Source organism: Branchiostoma belcheri, unplaced genomic scaffold, assembly GCF_001625305.1.
Source record: "Branchiostoma belcheri isolate BF01 breed outbred unplaced genomic scaffold, Haploidv18h27 scaffold58, whole genome shotgun sequence".
Lineage (NCBI taxonomy): Eukaryota > Metazoa > Chordata > Leptocardii > Amphioxiformes > Branchiostomatidae > Branchiostoma > Branchiostoma belcheri.
The window spans coordinates 847,258-868,206 of record NW_017804220.1 but is presented as its reverse complement, the minus strand read 5'-3'; the positions used below and the strand labels follow the sequence as shown (position 1 = coordinate 868,206).

The following is a 20,949-nucleotide window of genomic DNA, read 5'->3' as shown; positions in this document are numbered from 1 at the left end:
AAAGTATAAAAAGAGGAACAACATCGCCAGAGCTATGTAGTTCGAGAGCTCTTCAGTACCTAGGAGAGCCTGTTCCACGTGTATTGCACTGTCCCAATTTCAATAAATCAAATCAAAGTTAGGAGAGTAGTTCTTGAAATTGCTGTAGTCCGTCTGTCCGTCGGTGTTGTCATCAATGACTTACTATGACTATGAGTAACAATTAAACTTTCTTACCACGACGCAATATAATGTCCGGTATTAACCTAAAGACGTAAACCTTTGATGATCTTTGCTGTTGTCGATATGTGTTTATTGTTTTGATGAACTGTAAACAAGAACACAGTATCTGAGTGGTCGAACATTCTGATTCTTGAGTATAAAGTGAAATCAATAAGTTAAGAGTAGAGCTGGGTTGACGTGTTACAGTTGCTATTATCCTACTCCGTTTCATGACAATACGTAACGAAACAATACGCCAAAACAGGGAAACTGCTCTAATCATTTGGAGTGCTGATTACACAATCATAATTGTTAGGCCTTACCAGAAAATCTCTCTCCCCTCTCTGAACATAAATCTGTAACTATTTCCACAAATTTTAGGACAGAATGTTTTTTTCTTCTTCAGCCCCAAGAATAATTTTTAAAAATCTAACGTAAATTCCACTGTGTAGGAAAAAAGACATTCAGAAGAACACGAGAAGCCTTTATTTAAATTATTTAATAATACGATTTCCGGATTGTCCAACATTTGCACAGTAAGTCACCCCGTTCAAGATGAAAAGCTTGACATCACCATGTACAGCTCAGTAGTGTCTGTGCAGTTCAGTATTCAGTTTTTTTTCGAGTAATGTATGGTATTGAACTATGCGGTTGCCCGGTTGGGTGGAACTGGATTTGAGAAATCATGCCACAACACTAGAACGGAGTTCAATATCACTGCACGAAATCCTATATTTTTAGCACATTTTAAAGAATGCGGTTTGCTACTTGAAAACAGTACATCAATGCAACATCGGAACTTAATAAATATACATATGTAATAGATTCGCTGTTCTGTTTTCATAGTTAAGGAATACGCACCTTAAAAATTTGTGTAGAATATCAAATTTTTTTTGGCATGTACATGTTTAAATAACGAGAGAAGAGACCATGTCAGACGCAAGCACGGGTACTTTCTGTAGTGTTCTTTGCGTTTTGAATTTGCCCTCATCATATTATCTAAGGAGATTTGATGATCACTGACATATATTGCACTCTGTTGTGATGGAAGAATCTTATGCATATGGGCCTACAATTGGAAAGATTCTCTGCCCTACTGCACATATGAGTACCATTATATCGTTCTTTAGTTCTTTTGATTCCTTAGATTTACATACCCTTCTCACATTGCAATGCAACATCGGAACAGCACATGAGAAAGTCAAGTAAACAGTGCCGTCTCGCTCCATTATTTAGCACGAATAATAGAAATAGATTTCATAGATGAAATTTGAATCAGGCCCAATTATAATTTACTGTCTGATTCTTCTAAGTAACACACGTAGAATTAGGATGGCAGATTTTGGTAGAATGTGGGGATCATACACCCATTCCATTACACCTTTACATATACTAGTAGGTCTTGATAGTCTCGTTTATGTATCTAAGCACTCAAATATGTATCTAGTAAGCACACTAACAAACGTTTTCAATGTCAGTAAACACTGTCTTCCTGACTTGCTATTCTTGTTTTATCCCACTTGCTGTTCGTTTTATCCTCAATTTAGACGTGCTACAGATTGCAATGTCAATGTTACGGATGCTTAAGTTTAAGGTGTGTTTATAGAATGGATTTTGTGCAGTGAATATCTCAGGATAGTTGTCGAGTTTGAGCTTAACAACAAGGGAACTCACCATAAATTTTTTGTCGATCTCGTCAACCTTTGTCAGATGTGTGATCCACTCGCTGACTCTCCGGAAGTCGGAAGCGTGATGGCGTCAGGAGTGCATCGAAAATAGCGGGAAGACGGAACAGATCTTGAACCACCTCTGAACTGTGACGGTGGCAGATTCCGTCTTCCCGCTATTTTCGACGCACTCCTGACGCCATCACTCCGACTCCCGAACAGTCCGGCAGCGAGTGGACCACACATCTGACGAAGGTTGACGAGATCGAATAAAAATATATGGCGAGTTCCCTTTTCACATGTGTTGAAACTATCTATGCTTCTACCAACACAGATGAGCTTTCATTTAACTATGGGGTGGTTACAGCAAATGTAACGCTCACTGCACCTCTGTGAACGCCTTTTGCTTCTCCTGCAGGCTGATCTCGGTCTTGGTGGCTTTGACCTCCAGCTGACGGAACACGAACATGGGCATGTTCCCCTGGACGCCCCTGACCGGCTTCTGGAACGTACAGTTGGTCTGCACCATGGCACGGTAGCTTCCGCCACTGCTGGTGCTGTCAGAAGGAAAGTATATATACAATTTAGCAGACGTAATTGAGAATGACTTGAACCAGACGGCTGTCACTATGGTAACCGGTGCTGTAGCAGACACCCTCTGGTGTTGGATTACATGATGTAGCACCATGGCACGGTAGCTTCCGCCGCTTCTGGTGATGTCAGAAGGAAAGTATATATACAATTTAGCAGACGTAATTGTGAATGACTTCAACCAGACGGCTGTCACTATGGTAACCGGTGCTGTAGCAGACACCTTGTGGTGTTGAATTACATGATGTTGCGCTATGGCACGGTAGCCTTGGCCGCTGCTGGTGCTGTCAGAAGTTAAGAAAATATACAATTTAGCAGACGTAATTGTGAATGACTTGAACCAGACGGCTGGCACTATGGTAACTGGTGCTGTAGCAGACACCTTGTGGTGTTGAATTACATGTAGCACCATGGCACTGTAGCTTCCGCCGCTGCTGGTGCTGTCAGAAGGAAAGAAAATATACAATTTAGCAGACGTAATTCTGAATGACTTGAATGGCTGTGAATGTGAGTGGCTGTCACCATGGTAACTGGTGCTGTAGCAAACACCCTGTGGTGTTGGATTACATGATGTAACACCATGGCACGGTAGCTTCCGCCGCTGCTGGTGCTGTCAGAAGGAAAGAAAATATACAATTTAGCAGACGTAATTGTGAATGACTTGAACCAGACGGCTGTCACTATGGTAACTGGTGCTGTAGCAGTTGAAATCTATGTGATCATGAAGGTAGAACAAAAGACTAAACACTGTATCGTATGGTGAAAATATAGACTTCATCTTGATTTCTTCACATTTTTTTCTTTCCTTTGGAATTAATATCGATCGTTTTCCATTACTTCAATAATGCAATTTACTGCAAATATTTGCTCATTTAGCTGCTTGTACGATTTAAAGTGGAAACGGACGAAAATTCATGCGCTCGGATGCCATTCATATTATCAAATCGACATGGCCCAACAGACTGAAAATATCTTGGGCCACAGCAAGTAATGTTTATGGATGACATCAGCGCGCGCATTAATTTTCGCCTGATTTTGGGAAAAAAAATACAAGAAATTTCGTTTCCTTCTGACAGTGATCAAATATGCAAAGCTGCCAAATGTCTGCTGCCATGCCGGAGGGTGGATGGCAGATAACTATGAAGAGAGGAGACAAGAAAAGACTGATTTAATGTTTTGTTTCTTACTTTGATGCAGTGATATGTGATGTTGGCTGTGTGTATGTGATGTTCCCACTAAATAAAAACTTTCTGCCATTACTGAGTCAAAATCTTAAAATGCAGGAACTTTTTTCGGCCCGCTCGCATTAGATTTGGAGTCTGCGGAGGATGTTATCCATAAGATTTACTTGCTGTTGCCTTACCGGTAGGTCCAGTCAATGTTGTCGACCAGACTGTGCTCGTCGACACACGTGATCTTCGCCACGGTCCTGTCCAGCGAGGCCAGGGAGTTGGTCATCACGGGTCCACTGGCGGGAAAACCGCTGCCAACCAGCTGAGAAAGACAGTAATTTTTTTTATTCACACATTGAGAAAGGTAAGGCCATGTTGATTTTACTATATGGATGATATCCGAGCGTGCATGAATTTTCGGCCATTTAAAAAAACGTTTTCAACCATACTGTTAATCGTACAATCGTACCTTTATAATCACGTAGATTTCATAACGAAAGCAAGTTTTTTGCCAAACTTATTCGCACGCTTGCATCAGTTTTGGGGTTTCCCAGAGGACGTCATCCATATAATCAAATCAACATGGCCTAATACAATACAAAGTGGTAGCTAACTCAAATAGCAAGGACTTATTTTCACGCTACGATTTACAGATAAAAAAACAGATTAATTTTAAAAAGCCAATATAAATGAAGTACGAAAGATAAAAAACAGGGCGTAAATAAGAACAAAGCTGTTGGCATTCCCCACCTTCCAGGGAAGAAAACATGACAAGACATGATACAAGGGAAATTTGAGTTTCGTAAGCGATTCGTTGCGGTGACGGTAATGAATTGTCGATTAAACAAAATATTTGAAATAGAAGGGTCTACAACTTGTCCAACAAAACAAACACCACAACAAAAACAACACAACACAAGACAACGCCGTACTATAACGAAAGGCATACTATATACATACATAGTCTATTCTAGTTGATGACAATTTCAAAAGCTTTCAAAAGCGTCCCAAAGACCTTATTTGTGATCTCTCCTAAAATCATGATCAGTCGATTTCTTTTCGGTAAAAAATCTATCTACATCTCTTTGACACCTTACGTCCTATGAGAAGATCTCAGCCTATAATTTCTATCAGAAATTTGGAAATATTATATATTCTATATACAGTGTAGACGATTCAAATTTCGAATTGACCTACGTGGAAGTCTCCCTTGATCTTGTCGCCCTTGTAGGTGTAACGATAGTTGGCAGTCAGAACGGCGCCGTCCTCAAACTGTATGGTACGATGTTCGTTGTACTTGCTGTAACACAGTCAAACACAGGACTATTTATAGCATTTGCAATGATGAAGTAATGGAGTTTTTTTATCGGTTTAAAGACCATATATGGCACCAAAATGTCTGTAGACTTCAGTGCATATAAATATTGAAAGTACAATATTAAGTTGGTCTTGATCATGATCACTAAGGTCATGTTGATTTGATTATATGGATGACATCCTCCGGGAACCCCAAAATTGATGCGCGCGTGCGAATAAAAAAAAAGTTTTGCAAAAAAAAAGTTGTTTTCATTATGAAATCTACGTGGTCATGAGGGTTGAACAAATGGGACGGAATATGGTTTGGCGAATAATCTAGTCTTCAAGTTCATTTCTTTACAATTTTTTTTTCGTTTGATTTTGGCATTCTACGACATTGGTATGGTTTTTTTGTAACTTACGGTATATTTTTGCTCATTTTGCAACTGTTTTGTACGATTTACAGTATGGTTGAAAACTTTTTTTTTGAAACGGCCGAAAATTCATGCGCGCGCGGATGTCATCCATATAATCAAATCAACATGGCCTAAGAAATAGTTGTTTGTACGGCCTTACCAAAAGTGTAACCTTCCCGATCGCCCGCCTTGGGCATGTATTTTTTTGCATGCATGTTTCATTTTAATTTAGTGTACATTTCTGGAGCTGACATCATGGGGTGCAAAAATAAAACACACCAATGCGAAAAGTCTGCCGCGACTGACATGTGTTGACTTTTTTGAGGCGGGGCATGTAACAGGAGAACCGAATTTATTGCAAACGTGTCTGTTCGCCAGGTAATACTAGTTATGTCCATGTCGGCTAGAATTAGAATCAGCCTCCAGTTAAATTCCATAATTCCAGTTTAATTTCGGACCAATTCCCATATCTCAGCAACCTTCAAGTTACATAAAGAGGGGCTAATATCGTAAACTAAACGCAAAATGATGCAAGAAATACGTGGCAGCCATCGAGGACCGTCTGCAGAATTCTGGCTCCATTCGAGAATTCTGCAGAATCCTGGCACCGATTCCCTTTTCTGCGGAATTGAGTCAATCCCAAGGGGTCCTCGATGGCTGCAACGTATACATATTTCGGACATCATGTTACCTACTGTAATATACAACGTTAGCCCATCTATAGATGTAAGGTCTAACTTACATCTTTAGACCTAACACCTTACATCTATAGATGTAAGGTCGCTGAGACATTAGTCTTGAATTAAATTGTAAATAAACGGAATTTAATTGGAGGCTCGTGGGGTCATTTGGCGTAGCGGCAGAGTGCTCGACTCGGAACCAAGAGGTCCCGGGTTCGAGTCCTGCCATGCAACCGATCTTGTGCCCTTTGGAAATGCACTTTACACGACTTTCCTCTCTTCGCTAGGTGAAAATGAGTATTGTATTGTCCCCTATGTTGGTGGCGCCATTGATATAAGTTGAAAAAAAAACTTCAATGTGCTTTTTGTGACGTCTTGTGATTATGTGTTGGAATAAAATATTGGAGGCTGTTCAGTTAGGTCGTGCTTTGGTAACGTAACAAAAAGACCTGTCAGACCTACCCTCCGACATCGATGGCGGCCTGGTAAGGTGACGGCCCGCCGGGGAAGGGCAGGTACTGGTAGAACCCGAACCCCAGATGGGGCGCCACGATGTGGGGCGAGAAAGCCGGCAGGTCACCTTTGGTGGACGTCACGCGGCTCTCAACTGACCCCTGGTGGGAGAGGAGGAAAGTACGGTGTTACATGAATTTGATAAAACAATGCTGTTGAAAATGTCATTAAATTCTTGGCTGCTTATCTAATTTATTGAGACTAATTTCTTTCAACTTTGTGGGGTCGTGTGGCGTAGCGGCAGTGTGCTCGACTCCGAATCAAGAGGTCCCGGGTTCGAGTCCTGACATGCCACCGGTCTTGTCCCCTTGGGAAAGGCACTTTTCACGACTTTCCTCACTTCGCTCAGGTGAAAATGAGTATTGTATTGTCCCCTCTGATGGCGGTATTAATATAAGTTGAAAAACGTTGATTGTGTCGTCACCATGTCTTGTGATTAGATGTCGGAATATAAATAAAAAACTTTTAGGAATCCAACCCAGTATGTGAACTACGGAGACACGTGTCGACATCATGACTTCAAACTCGCGTATTATTCAGCCTTATAAATCAAATAAAATCAAACTCACTCCAACGCTTTCTCATTGTTTTGGTTTAAGGACACCAAATTTTGACTCATTTCTTCTTGGGTGGATATGAGAAAAATACTGTCAACACTGTATTCCGTAGCTCGGCCCCATCCCTCCTGTGGGTTGGGTCTCCCTCCGACCCACGGTCGGGCTGGTGCGTATCTCTGGAGACACGGAATATATCGTTTTGTATTCTATACGTACATCATACTACAGAGCGCACTTACGTCTTTAGGGTTGCCGCTACCGCCTCCCACCATATCAAACTCCAAACCGTTGATGGAGCCATGGATGTGCAGGTCGTGGCTTGTCGGGATAGACTGAAATGTAAGTGCACTACGCACTATGGAAGACATGTAAGGCTGTAGAAGGAGAAAATGCAAGGCTTTTTATCATGAGAATATTCAGAGGCAAGTAAGAAAAGTAAGTCATGGAAAGCTATAAAGAATGCCATGAACTCTGGTCTCCTTCGCCGACTTGTGGGGCGGCGGCGTTGATTTTTTTTTCGGGAAGCGACGCGAGTTATGCCGCGGATTGAGACCGAGGGAGTTTTGCCTTAGAACAAGTTTTGCTGGAAAGGAAAGAGTACAACGAGAAATATTCTTCCAGGCCACTTACGAGAGTCAAAATGTAAACAGCTACGTATACGCTGCAAGGCTGAATAAAATGACTTACCATGATTTGCAGTGATGTGAACTTAGGATGTCGACTGGCGAAACAACTCTGAAAGCACAGCTCTTCTCACTGCCAGCTGCTCATCCAAAGTGTGGTCCAAATGACAGACAAGGGTTTATAGCCCAACTTGGGACTGTTCCATTTGTTTTGCAGGTAAATGTCTAAGACTAGGCGACACCAATGAAGGAGGTTTGTTTAATTGAACAAACCGTGACCCGGAAAATCTAGATCTGTACATTATTCGAAATAATATAGCAAATGTGTTATGACAAACCTGCATTTTATTCGTTGGTAATTAAAATCAGTAACAAATTCAACCCCCCAGGTTAGACAAAACAATCGTTTCGTCCAGCACCATGGAATCACCTGTGGGCCACCTGTGCTGCCCATCTGTTGCAAATGGTCTGAAAAACGCGAGGGAGAAACCGGGCGATCTGATTGGCTGATAAGTTAAACTGATAAGTTAAGGCGATCGTCAACAACGTCTACCGTCAGTTGACTGTCAACAACAACCCTAAGTCTTGTCTACAGTCTTGTAGTTTCTTACTAGTTGAAGGACAAATAGACTAATTTCACTTTTAAGGACTTTTAACCCCAAACCCTGTTTGCAAAAGGTAATTCATAGGTACCATACCAGTACTGCATAAATCGGGGTAATATGCCTGCCTAATCCGCTAGGCGGCGCAGTTAGAAGGCCTGTGACGTAGTTGTACACTTAATCTGATTGAATTGGCCACGACATCACTACTCTTTTAACGTTAGTACATAAAAGAACATCCAAATCGAAAAGGAAAGGAAAACGGGCAGCCACAGAACTGATTATCACCCAAGAGAATTCAGTAGACTATTGTCTGCATTTCAGTCATTCTAAAATTGCGATCGTCATACGTTATCCGAAATTAGACGTACACTATAGAGAAAATTGGATTAAGTGGGCAACCTACGTCACAGATGTTCTTTCTGCGCCTCCTGGCGGATCAGACAGGCATCAGCAGTGAACATCGATTTGAGTCAAATATCTAGTGGAAATCTATGAATTACCTTTTGAGAACAGGATTTCGGGGGTTTAAAGTCCCCAAAAGTGAAATCAGTTAATTCTATTTAAGATAGAAATAGCAACGGAATCTGTTAGTTTAGGTGCTTAAGTAGTAGGTACACATTTTGTTACACAATACTGGTAAGGCCATGTTGATTTGATTATATGGATGACATCCCTTGGGAACCGCAAAACTGATGCGAGCGTGCGAATACAAAAAAAAATTGCAAAAATAAACTTTTCCTTCATTATGAAATCTACGTGGTCATGAAGGTTGAACAAATGACTACACACACATTATGGTATGACGAATAATAATAGACTCTTCATTTTCATTTCTTAACATTTTCTTCTTTTCCTGAATTGATTTCGGCATTCAATGTCATTAGTATCGTTTTTCAATACTTTTTTTTGCAACCTACGACATATATTCGCTCATTTTGTACGAGTTACAGTATGGTCGAAAGCTTTTTTTTAAACCAACAGAAATTAATGCGCGCGTGGATGTCATCCACATAATCAAATCAACATGGCCTATTATACCTAGAGTTCCACGATCACATACCATAACAAGCCGCTAGGGGGCCCAAAATCTAAACATTTTGAGGTCTCATCAAAACCTATTCACTAAATAGCAAGGCAGTCCAACCAAGCCTTCTCGAGTTATCGTGTTGACAAATATACACGCATACACGCATGCACGCGCGCGCGCGCGCACACACACACACACACACACACACATACACACATACACATACAAACACACACACACACACAAACACACACACACACACACACACACACACACACACACACACACACACACACACACACACACACACACACACACACACATACATACACACACGAACGGTACCTAGTCTAGTGTGTACGCTAATATCAATTGTATGAGTTAAAAAGAAAACAGTTAAAGCAATTATAGTACCCATGGCCAAAGCCTTTATTTGAAATACCAAAGAAATAAAATACATGTAATTGCAAGAAATGCATGAAACAGACTCATCTCTGACGAAACATACAGAAATAAAAATCTCATTGTCTTGTGTAGATGTAGTAGTGATATATTTTTACCATTGTGAAGATTATCAGCCTCTAAAATATACCAATATTCATGCCATTTTCAGAATCACGGTTCATTTGTGCGAAACAGGTATTTTCTAACTTGCGTTTTACTAGTTCTTGTTGTAACTAGTGTTAGGAGCTGTTTGGGATAAAAACTCGAGAGAACCATTTTCATTCCCAGAACTACCAATAGGAGCTTACAGTTGTTTATCATTATGAAAATTAGTCCAATAGAAGCGAAGAATTCTCTGTGACTGTGAAAACCAGTCACCACAGTCTGCAAAACCATGAAACGGGGTTAAGATGTTCCCAGTCGTTCTGACTCTGAGATGTTGGTTATCAAGCTTCTATAGCTACTAGTAGTAGCCCGATTGGATGTACAAAATGCATATATATGTAGTCAGTTGTCTACGTTCTGTTTCATCACACAGTCATACATGTATGTCGGAAGATTGTACTGAATGGGAAGCGCATCAAAATTTAGACCCATTTTCAAATACGTCGTGAGCCTCGTTTTGATTCAACCTCACGCACGTTCTCGTCAGATTCTGCTCTCGCGAAGAAAAAAATCAAAATGGCGCCTGTATTTGGATTTTGAAAAAAGATTAAACTATGTTGGCTCCCAATGTTAAACTATGTTGGCTCCCAATGTACTTGATCGAAATTGTCAGTAGCGTAACCAGCTATTTTGCTCCTAAAATAGAACTTCTGCTACCATTCTGCTAAAAAAAGCATTCTCCGCAGTGCCAAAACCAAAAATGTAAAAAAATGGTGCGAAGTTTGTCCAGTGAGGTTTACATTTGACTTTCAAAAACACCCCTTCGAAGTGATTAAAGTGTCAGAAAATTAGTATCAGGATCTTCACTATTAAGTGAAGCGTTGTTCTTGTAGAAAGCGCACAACCAGAACTAGTCTTGCTATGCCAACCCACGCACTTGCACAACCAGTATCTTGAACCAGCTCCATGGGCCGGACCTTCATCCACACTGGGGTTCAGATCTGGAACCAACTTCCATTGTGACACCATTGTGGGTGACATCTACAACAACGGACTGCAGTCCTTTAAAGTCAGAGTGCATCGACACCTCCTTCATTGCAATTGAGAACTTGGCAGCTGTGAGCCACTGATTGCCCACTGATTGAGCCATTGTACAATCAGTGGGTACAGCACATTATATATAAAAAAAAAGTGTACGAAAAAATGTTCAAATGTGAACAAATATCATAACTTTCATTGTCAAACGTCTGTAGCTGAATTGTAGAAACGTCTTTATATAGATGTTATCAGTATTTAAACAAATTACAGTGAGAAAAACAAGTGTTAAGAGATTCACCAAAGTTGTTCTTGTAGATAGTGCGAAAAAAAATGTTGGTGAAAATCATGACAGTCAAACGGTGAAATGGTGAAAACGTCTCGGAAATTATAACTATTTAAACAAATTTCAGTGAGAAACACAAGTTCTAGAAGATTGCCAAATGATATAGGGAGGCAAGGACATCGTTCAAATTGTCCTGATGACAAAGCTATTTTCGTCTTCATTCTACATGTACAGTTTTGAGTATCGCTAGAAAATCAGTATGAAGTTTTTTTGGGTGTTTTCAAGCAAATGTTATACACTGGACGCTCACATCACGTCGGTGAATGCCTTCTGCCACTCCTTGAAGGTGACCTCGGTCTTGTTGGCCTTGAGGTCCGTCTTACGGAACACGAACACCGGCTTCTGCTGCAGGATGCTGGCGGTCATCGGCTTGGCGAAGGTGTGGATGTTGCGCACAGTGCTCTGGTAGCGCTTACCGCTGGTAGTGCTGAATGGTGTGGGGAGGGGGGCAATACAACAAGTTATTGGACTATAACAGTATTGAAATGTAATGTTATGTGATGTATTAAGTACTAGTATGACCTTGTTGGCATCTTGACTTTGAAAAGGTGTCCTATGTCGAACAGTTTCACCATGCCTTCCAATTTTGTTTTAACATTTGTCACTTCTTTCCAAGAACAAAATCTATCTGTCATCCAACATTCGTGACCCTGGCATGTCCAGATCATGAGATTTCAAATTCCGCCGGAATTTTTGCTGCAGTACATGTACAAGCCGCGAGGGAGCCGAAAATCCCATCATTTTGAAGTCTTATCAAGAACTTCCCACCTACCAAGTTTCATGACAATCCATTCATAGCTTCTTCGAGTTATAGTGCTTTTTTAATTTTTTTTCGGTTAGCACCACATACACACATGCACACACACAAACGCTACCAAAAACATAACCTTCTGGCGAAGGTAAACAAAAAAGCAAAAGCATCCATACGTGTATGCCATGTCAATGGTGCTCTGGACGGTGTTGTCGTTAGGGGACACCAGTTTGGCCACGCTCCAGTCCATAGCCGTCAGTGATTTGGTCATCACCGGGCCATCAGCAGGGAAACCGCCCCCGATCACCTGAAGAATATATTGTCAATACTATAGAGAGACCGACAAATACAGCATATTTCTGTCTATATTAGTAATAAACCCAGAGTTCCAGGATCGAATCATAAATTCAAGAGCTGTCTGCCGCCCATAATGCGTGACCCTACTGTTCAGATGATAGAGATCAAACCGGAAGCTCTGTTGCAGGACTATAACAAGCCGCTAGTGGGCCCAGAATCTAATCATTTTGAGGTTTCTACTCATCAGATTCTATAACATTATATTTCATCAATACCATGGCATGGGCTGAAATATAACAACTCGTACTTCAAGACCCCATCACACATTCAGAACCTTCCCCGAACCCCAGCCGACCAAAGTTGGCTAAGGCTTGGAGAAATATGACCAGACTTAGACCACACCTATCTATATAAATCAAATGTGTATTAACTTGATTCCAGTTTCACAACCAACCATAACCAAACCTCCCGTCAACACATAAACATTTCCAAACATTCAGCTTGCGCAGCCTAACAGTAGTCAACAGTAGCCAACCTGTCCGAACACTTGCCGACCTTTTCCTAACCATGGTTGGGAGAGTTCGGCTAGTGTTCGTGAGGCCATACAGTATATATTCTATGTGTGACGACGGGGGGTTGACCGGGCTTAATTACCTGAAACTCCCCTTTGATGTGGCTTCCCTCGTAGGTGTAGCGGAAGTGAGCACTCAGGATGGCACCGTCTTCAAAATGCACCGTGCGGATAACTTGGTACCTAAAATAAACAAACAAATGAAAAGCACAAAATATAAATGTTGCTGATCGACCAAAGATTTGACCAATCGCTTCACAAATTTAAGATAGAAACGATTTTTTCTTACGTTTTCACATCGACTATTTCACAGAAAGTAACTCTAGTTAATTAATAATTAGTTGATTTATTTATCTATTTAAAAATGATCTGTTATGTATTATTACTACTATTTGTTTCATTACTACCATTATATAATTTGTCAAATGTTGGTGGAAGATCCCGGACAAGCCATGAAGCTTCTTTATATTCCCCCGCATATCCTCATTAGTTATGCTCATGCTACTCCCTTTTGTTATGTTCACACTAATTTTACTACATGCTCATTTTACTACATGCTCATTTTACTACTCTTTATATGCAAAATAAACTAAACAAAATCTTACGCTAAAAATCATCTGCTTTTCCGACAACACTCCGGTGTCACTGACGAAAGGTAGTGCATGCTACCTGAAACGTCTGACCGTTGCTTGAGTAAATGTTTTTGACGTATCTTATTACGTGTATGTCTAACCTTCACCGACACTGAAACAGACTCTTACCCCGAGCTGCCTTGCATGGTGGCCTGGAAAGGCGACACCCCTTGGTCGGGAAAAGGCAGGTACTGGTCGTAGCCATAGCCGAAGTGAGGGGCGAGGACGTAGGGAGAGAAGAGGGCCTGCAAGGGGGGGTATTGATTACGAATTACGCCAAATTTTCGCCGCCGATTACGAATTACGTTAAATTCTCAGAGCTGATTACGAATTACGTTAAATCATGAGGATTCCCGACCGTCTAAAACACAGCAACTAATAGTGAGAACCTGTAGTTCTACGTCAAAACTATTGCCTTTGTGTTGATTGGCGCATAGGCGCTAGATCCAGGAGTTTTTTTAGGAGTGAAGACAAGTTCTGGCGGGTGCCAAAATCACCCGAAATCGGGTTCGAACCGGTGGCAGCCGAAGGCACCGGGCGATAGGAGAAGCCGATCAGCGAGTTCCGAGCGCGCCACTGAGCCATGGCGATAGAGGAACATGCTGTGGATACTGGCTTCCTAGTCGTGGGGCACTCCATTCACCTTGATTCAGCCTAGACCGGGCCCGATTTATGGTGTCCCAACTCACTCATCTGCCAGAACGGGGGCAATATCACTACACAAAGACCGAGATTAGAAATTTTGATTTTGGGGGGGGGGGCGCTGATTCAAGTTCGGGCGCCGAAGGCGTCCGTCAGCGAGCGCCGCAGGCGCGAGTCTGCTAGGGGGGTCCGGGGGCATGCCCCCCCGGGAAATTTTTAGTTTTTAACCCCCCTGAAACGCTATTTCCAGCATTTTGAGACCTACATTTTGACTGGACTTCGGTTGTGGATTGGACCATTTTGAAATCAGCCTACGCTCTTATGATCTCATGGATTACGCTTTACGTCGCATAAAAGTAACTAATTACGCTTTACGGAGAATAAAAACGACCAATTACGCGTTACGGCTAATGTACCGATTACGAATTACGATGATTTTGGACGGCCGCCTACGGATTACGAAGGCTAAAAAGGCCTGATTACGCCTTACGAAAAAGGGCTTGCAGGCCCTCAGAGAACGGGAGGGGACCCTTGGTGGACTTCACTTGTAGCTCCTGGGACCCCTGCAGATGGAGGAGAACCAGTTGGCAGTTAGTAGAACATCCATCAATCAGTGACTGTTTGTAACCTAAAGGTAGACACACGTACCTCCAAATTTTCGATGTCTACCGTACATCTTGATCACGGAGTGACCTAGTCTCGCGAGAACACAAGACTAGGTTGAGACCTGTGCAGGTCTCGTGTTCTCGCGAGACTAGGTCACTCCGTGATCAAGATGTACAGTAGACATCGAAAATTTAATGGAGGTACGTGTGTCTACCTTTCAAAACAGTCACTGATTACTAGTCAACGATTTCTACGTATACGATTTATTTAGCCTGCAAAAGTCTGGTGGAGACTTTATCTGTATCTGTATAGCCGGTATAACCGCCCTTCGGCGTAACACACCAGCTTCGCAGGCACGCGGCGCGGCGGCAGCTAGCTATATCATACCGAACGACTTGTTACACTCAATCTTTGCGCATTTAATTGCAGGAGCTGTTTAAAGCTTTCTAGTGACGATGCCGCTACTGTGCTTGGTGGCAACGAGTTCCAGTCTACGATAGTTCTGGGGAAACACGAGTTTTTGAACACCTCAATTCTTGGTTGATAACTCTGATATTTGAAGGCATGACTGTTTCTCGTTCTTTCCTGGGCTGGTATCAGATACTTAGTGGTTGGTACGTCCACCAGTTATACTTACATCTTTGGGGTTGCCGGTGCCACGGCCCACCATGTCAAACTCAACGCCATTGATGGAGCCAAAAATGTGAAGCTCGTGGGACTGCAATCAAAATATTGCATTATGTAACATTATTGCACAAAAAAATGAAAAGTTGTATTTAAAAAATATTCGTGTGATTGTATTTTACTTTCATTATAATCATCGTATTTGAGAAATCATCTCACTTTTCTGAAATGTTATGGCTGTTGCTAGAACAACTCACACGAGGAGCACTGAGTTTGTGGTGCCACCAAAAACATCAGAATGTAAACAACCATGTTTGTTTACATCAGAAAGTAAACAAACATGGCAGCTGTGTTTCAAGCTTGTAAATACTAGTGCACTCGTAAAGCGTCATATTTTGACATCTCTACTTTCTGACTGGTACTTACATGCAATAGCGAAGGGTTTTGTCAACTTACTTTGCAAAGAAATGACTAGAAAATCGATCAATTTTGATATCGTCCTAATGTTATAAAAACTGACGACATTTGACTCTAGCGAACATAATAATTATTCTTTTTTATTAAAACATATATAAAGAAATACAGACACGATGACGGCGTACTCAAGTTAGGATAACTTATATTAGCGCCGCCATCAAGCAATAAATTTAATACAAAAGTATAATTATTTACACACATCGTCACGAAGATGAAAAAGTAGATTTGAAAAATTGTGTACCTGAAATTTGGGGATAATTTTTCTCCACTGTACAAATGTCAAACAAAGGCTGTTTCTAATCTTCATTAGCTAAAATTAGCACAATGAAAATGTTAGTTATAAATCAATTAGTGCAGAAAATTTACCATGATTGTATCGATGTCGTCTCAGAAAACCACCGATGAAGGAAACGTCTGGAGTTCTGTGAAAAAAGACAAAAGTGTCATTGATAATTTACCTATTCATTTGCCCTCTTTTGACTTGATACGGGTCCAAATACGGAAAAAAAGAATAATCTCCAAGCAGATGTTTTGGTGACTGCAATATCAAAGTGTTCAAATGGTAACTCTTGAGGCCAATTAGGCCGTCCCCTGCCCCGAATGAATCTACTTGGAGACTAAAAAAAGTCCATGAAAATATGTTTTCGATTATGAAACTTTTGTACAAGGACAGTCAACAAAATACATCTTCGATACAAAATTATTTAGATAGATATACAAAGTATTGCATGTTGCTGAAACAGGAGTTTGTATTCTGTTTCGTAGTAAACCAAACTTGTCCCTCTGGTCCACCGTACCTACTCTCAAGCGGAGGTTGATGGTTTTTTTTTTTTAATTCCAGTGCAAAAAATAAACCCAGGTTAAAAAAAACATAAAGCCCACCAAAAATAAGCCAAAACCCAAACCTCTGCTTAGAGAGTACACCGTACCTAAGACGGATTAAGTTTAGTCTATGACCTTTCTTAAATCATTTCACTCCACTTCTGGTGCTGTGAGCTATGAAAACAGTTAATCGCCAAAAGTGGTGCCAACAATCATCTTACAGTGTCTGGTCATGTTCAGTGGGTTGGAAGTGGCATGCTTTAGAAGTGGAAACACATGTCTCTTAATACTGTGCTGTATACCTTCGGTAGTTACGGCGCGATCACGTTTGTCGTAGACCGTCGTAAATACGATTTTGTCGTCGTACGACGAACCTAAGACAGTCTACGACGGACTTTTTTTGTAACAAGACAGCTGCTGGATTTCCTACGACACATGGAGGACTATTCCAACAATGTCACTTTTCAAGCAGGCTGACAGAACCGACAAGCGACAAGGATGTAAGACGACATTATCGGTAGCTACTTTTTTCACGACATTTGCACGACTATCTCAAGAACGCTCCTAGATTGTAAGAGGATCGTACGACGAATTAATCTGACCCGTTAAGCGACTTAACTTTGTGTACGACTCGCGCGTTCGATTTTGACTTGTCTCTTGTGACAGAATGTTTCGCAGGACTCCCCAGATGTATGGCAGCGTTTCCCATTCTTGGTATCCAGTCTACCGTGCTTAGGACAGACTGTCTTCGGGGCTCTGACAGTTTTCCCCCGTCCAGCTCAACAGACCGCTCGGTAGGAGTGTTACGCCTGCAGGAGTTCTGCACGCCAAGAGTTGATTAGGGGCTAATTAAATTCCCGTCGTGCAAAACCTACCGGGGAACCTAGCTGAGTTCACGGGTCGGGGAGGAGTTCCTGCGGCCCCGAAGAGAACCCGTCCCAACCGCGATAAACTCAGTGCCAGACACCAGGATAATTCTTCGTCTCCTTCCGACTTTGAAACTTCAGACGCTGCCAGGACACGCTGCCAAGGATGACATACAGTGTCAAGGAATTGGAAAACACGGAAAACGAGGAAGGCGGAGTCAAACACTGCAATTTTTTCACTCCCAAACCCTGTAGTTGTGCAATAGACGACTCTGACACTTGCTGGCGTCGATTGGTCGAAATCGTACGGGGATACCAGAGGTCCTTCTCCGTCAAAGTTAATGGCTTATGGTGGGGCCACATTCAACTTTCTATCTTTTTTGCTATAGAATCGGATTTGCAAGCAGGCTGTGACCGGATCACACAAGGGCCTACGGAAGCCTTGTCTGGCACGAGCTAGATTTCGTACGACAGGACTACGTGCAGGATTTTTACGTGCAGGACTATGCCAAGAATGTCTTTGCGATCTTGGGACGATCGCACGATGAATGTAATACTAGTATGTAATCGGACCCCCATGTGTACATGTAGACCATATCTGAAAGCTTGTCTTGTAGCACACGCCGTCAAAACTAGACGGAAAAACATCAAACGGAGGGGGAAATTTTGTGACAATTTTTTTTTTGCTGTGGACAAAGAGTGTCCAGACAAGGACTGCTAGAGCCCCCAGCCTTTTGTAAGGGTCATCGTTGTAAAAAAAAAAGGATGTTTTTGAAACCGTCCTATCGGCGAAATGTACGGAAAGCTGGATACAAGAATCACAATACGGGCACCGAGACCGAGGTCTATGCAAAAATACATCGGCTGGAACACGAGTTAGAATCTCAGTTTCGAAAAGTTACGTGTACTTGTGCTATTCACGGGTTTAAAGACCATGAAAACCATGGAATTCAACTGATTCCGACACTAGAGCCAGCGGATCCATGGAGTAATACAAGTGGTACAAAAGAAATGGCTAACCGACCGACTATCTTATGGGAAAGGTATGAACTTTCAAGACATTTGGCACTGAAGCTAACGCCTTGCCTGTATAGCCAGGTGCAAGCAGTTCAGAAATTAGATATCTCTATTTCTCGCCCATCACAAAAATACCTTTGCGACTTATAACCATTTTTGCTGAACATCAAGTCAATTAGAGAGAAAATTTACGGTGAAAAATGAGCATCCATTGATGATTCGGCGTAGCACACCAGCTTATGTGCTTATACTATAAGTTATAGTCATTATAGGCATCCAATGCAATTTTATAGCGTCAAAGCGAGATTCCCTAGTTTTTTTTTCCAATTTTTGTTGTCAGTTGAATCGACCCTATCCCATAGCATACTGATATCTGTCAGGCAAAATGCAGCGTTGCTGACGAGAAACGGTTTCTTGTTTTGTATCGTAGGCTAATTTTAGTTATTTATTATATTATATAAAAAAATATGGACAATTTTTAAATTTAGTAAGTTGAGTCGATCCTGTCCCATAGCTTAGAGATCCCTGAGGCCAAGCCGTGATGTCGCTTACGGAAAACGGTTACTTGTTCTGTATCGCAGTTTTGTCTTGCTATTTATGGATGGTACCCAAAAATAAAGAGACGCCTCATGTAGCTTGCTTTGGGGCTATTTCAAACGCTTCAAGTATGAAATGATGACGAAAATGTGCTAAGAAATGGCTCATTCTCATTGTCATTGAAATGTACAGAATTCCGGTAACGGAGGTTACAACATCACACTTTTAGCTTATTTCTCCAAAAAGATCTACAGTTTTTAACTTCATCTTTTAGGAACAGGTGGTTGGAAGTACGGACATTTAAAAATTGGTCAACCTTCTGATACCAGGTGAAGTTTACTACTAATATTGAAAGTAACAAACAACCGTTACGAAGGTTACAGTCAGTAATGTAAAATATTTTGTTCAGCAAGGGTGGCTACGAATCACACCGAGCTCTCCTTTGGTTTTCCCTTAGAAACGTAGAAAACTTGCAAAATGTCATCAAAACGGCAATTTCTTGTCTTTTATGTGGCTCTTTCTAAATTTCACGGCCGCCTTGCTGGAACGGTAACTGAGGTTACAGAAATCTGAGGTAACTCAGGTTAAAGTTCTCTCCAAACACGAAGCTATTATTTCTTACAAGTCATCAGCCAAACCTAGTGTTGCGGTACATCTCTCGTGAAACATTGTGAGTATATATAGTGGGAAAGTGAAGAAAGCAATAATAAGGTTCATGATTTAGCTCATATCAAGTCTTAAAGAGTGGCGTTGTGCATTTTTGAATGAAAACGGGCCCAATATCAGACAGATTTCGTCACCCAGAATTCTAGCATTTTTGTTTTGTTTTGACGCTCTGAAATTGCTTTAGATGCTTTTCTGTACGGTAAATTGAAGCAAGCATGCAGTGCACATGTCACATGTATGATATGTTGGATATTTACTCACCGTGAGCAGTTGGCTGTCAGAAGTTGCAGACAGTCGAGAGGATGTCGGTCTACTGGTCGTCCCGTCGCTGAAGGCCTGAACAAGGCGTCTGTCTCTCTCTCCCTGCCTCTTATAGGTCCGTTGATTGTCCTCATTTGCATATGAGTCGGGGCATCTTTATAATTGACCAATAGCTGTGGACATACGTGGTGGCGTGATGTTCCTTTTTTTTCTTCTTGATTGAAGTACAAAAAGGACATGTACAAGTGGATTCCATCGCTGGCTCAACTACCTTTGTGCACGTAGTCACCATGAAAAATACCATATTTTTTTTCTATTCCGACATTTTTATTACAAGACATGGCGACCTCACATTCAAGTTCTTTCAATTAATTTCTATGTCCTCACCAACCCAGAAAAACGCATGAACGGACAACAGACTCATTTTCACCTGAGTTAAGTGAGGAAATTTGTCGAGTGCCTTTCCCAAGGACACAAGATCGGTGGCATGGCGGGATTCGAACTCGGGACCTCTTGGTTCCGAGCCGAACGCTCTGTCGTTACACCACACAACCCCGACCAAATTTTGTCAGATCATTGATAAAGACATTTTAAATATTTTGTGCGTTTCGCCGTCTATACTTTTACATCTTCCATCATATTCTAAGGCCACACCAATTTAATTTGTTGGTTCTCGGATTCGCCTCTTCGTTTTTTTTTTCTGATTTGCAAAAATAAAAATTGATTCTGGTCCTGAATCAACTGAAAAATGCTCATGTTTTGCCCCCAACAGTTGGGGAAAGTCCTTTTCTTCGTAGTTGTTAGTTTTCCCATCTATCATTGCAGTGGTTTGATTAAAAGTTAAAATTCAATGTTTAAATTTAACCCTAGCCTTTTGTGTTGACTTCATGGCTCATTACGTA

At 41.5% G+C, this 20,949-nt stretch overlaps 2 protein-coding genes across 3 annotated transcripts; both read right to left on the bottom strand.

The window, feature by feature from the left end:
• Positions 1-684: 684 nt before the first annotated feature.
• Positions 685-7,895, bottom strand: LOC109481864 (GFP-like fluorescent chromoprotein amFP486). Of its 2 annotated transcripts, none has more exons than XM_019784492.1 (6): positions 7,781-7,895; positions 7,333-7,425; positions 6,486-6,637; positions 4,829-4,931; positions 3,823-3,953; positions 685-2,425 (listed from the first exon to the last, which is right to left on the bottom strand). In XM_019784492.1, exons 1-6 carry the CDS (start codon positions 7,781-7,783, stop codon positions 2,248-2,250), a joined length of 660 nt encoding a protein of 219 aa, XP_019640051.1. In that variant the 5' UTR covers positions 7,784-7,895; the 3' UTR covers positions 685-2,247. The 2 variants fall into 2 exon arrangements, with proteins under 2 accessions (XP_019640051.1, XP_019640050.1); XM_019784491.1 differs by having other exon boundaries at positions 7,333-7,467; positions 7,781-7,887.
• A 3,478-nt stretch (positions 7,896-11,373) lies between these two features.
• Positions 11,374-16,295, bottom strand: LOC109481885 (red fluorescent protein drFP583-like). Its single transcript, XM_019784516.1, has 7 exons — positions 16,245-16,295; positions 15,415-15,495; positions 14,691-14,734; positions 13,659-13,769; positions 12,981-13,080; positions 12,206-12,336; positions 11,374-11,705 (listed from the first exon to the last, which is right to left on the bottom strand). The coding sequence occupies exons 1-7, from the start codon at positions 16,245-16,247 to the stop codon at positions 11,525-11,527; spliced, it is 651 nt and encodes a 216-aa protein (XP_019640075.1). The 5' UTR covers positions 16,248-16,295; the 3' UTR covers positions 11,374-11,524.
• Between the last annotated feature and the right edge of the window lie 4,654 nt (positions 16,296-20,949).

What these genes read in the sequence shown, in the direction of transcription:
- LOC109481864 (XM_019784491.1), bottom strand. An exon ending in GTAGCGGCAACCCTAAAGAC is followed by an intron (nt 6,638 to 7,332) that starts GTAAGTGCGCTC and finishes CTCTCCCACCAG; the next exon opens with GGGTCAGTTGAGAGCCGCGT. An exon ending in GCCGCCATCGATGTCGGAGG is followed by an intron (nt 4,932 to 6,485) that starts GTAGGTCTGACA and finishes ACTGTGTTACAG; the next exon opens with CAAGTACAACGAACATCGTA.
- LOC109481885 (XM_019784516.1), bottom strand. An exon ending in TCCACCAAGGGTCCCCTCCC is followed by an intron (nt 13,770 to 14,690) that starts GTTCTCTGAGGG and finishes CTTGCAGGCCCT; the next exon opens with CTTCTCTCCCTACGTCCTCG. An exon ending in ACCATTGACATGGCATACAC is followed by an intron (nt 11,706 to 12,205) that starts GTATGGATGCTT and finishes CACACCATTCAG; the next exon opens with CACTACCAGCGGTAAGCGCT.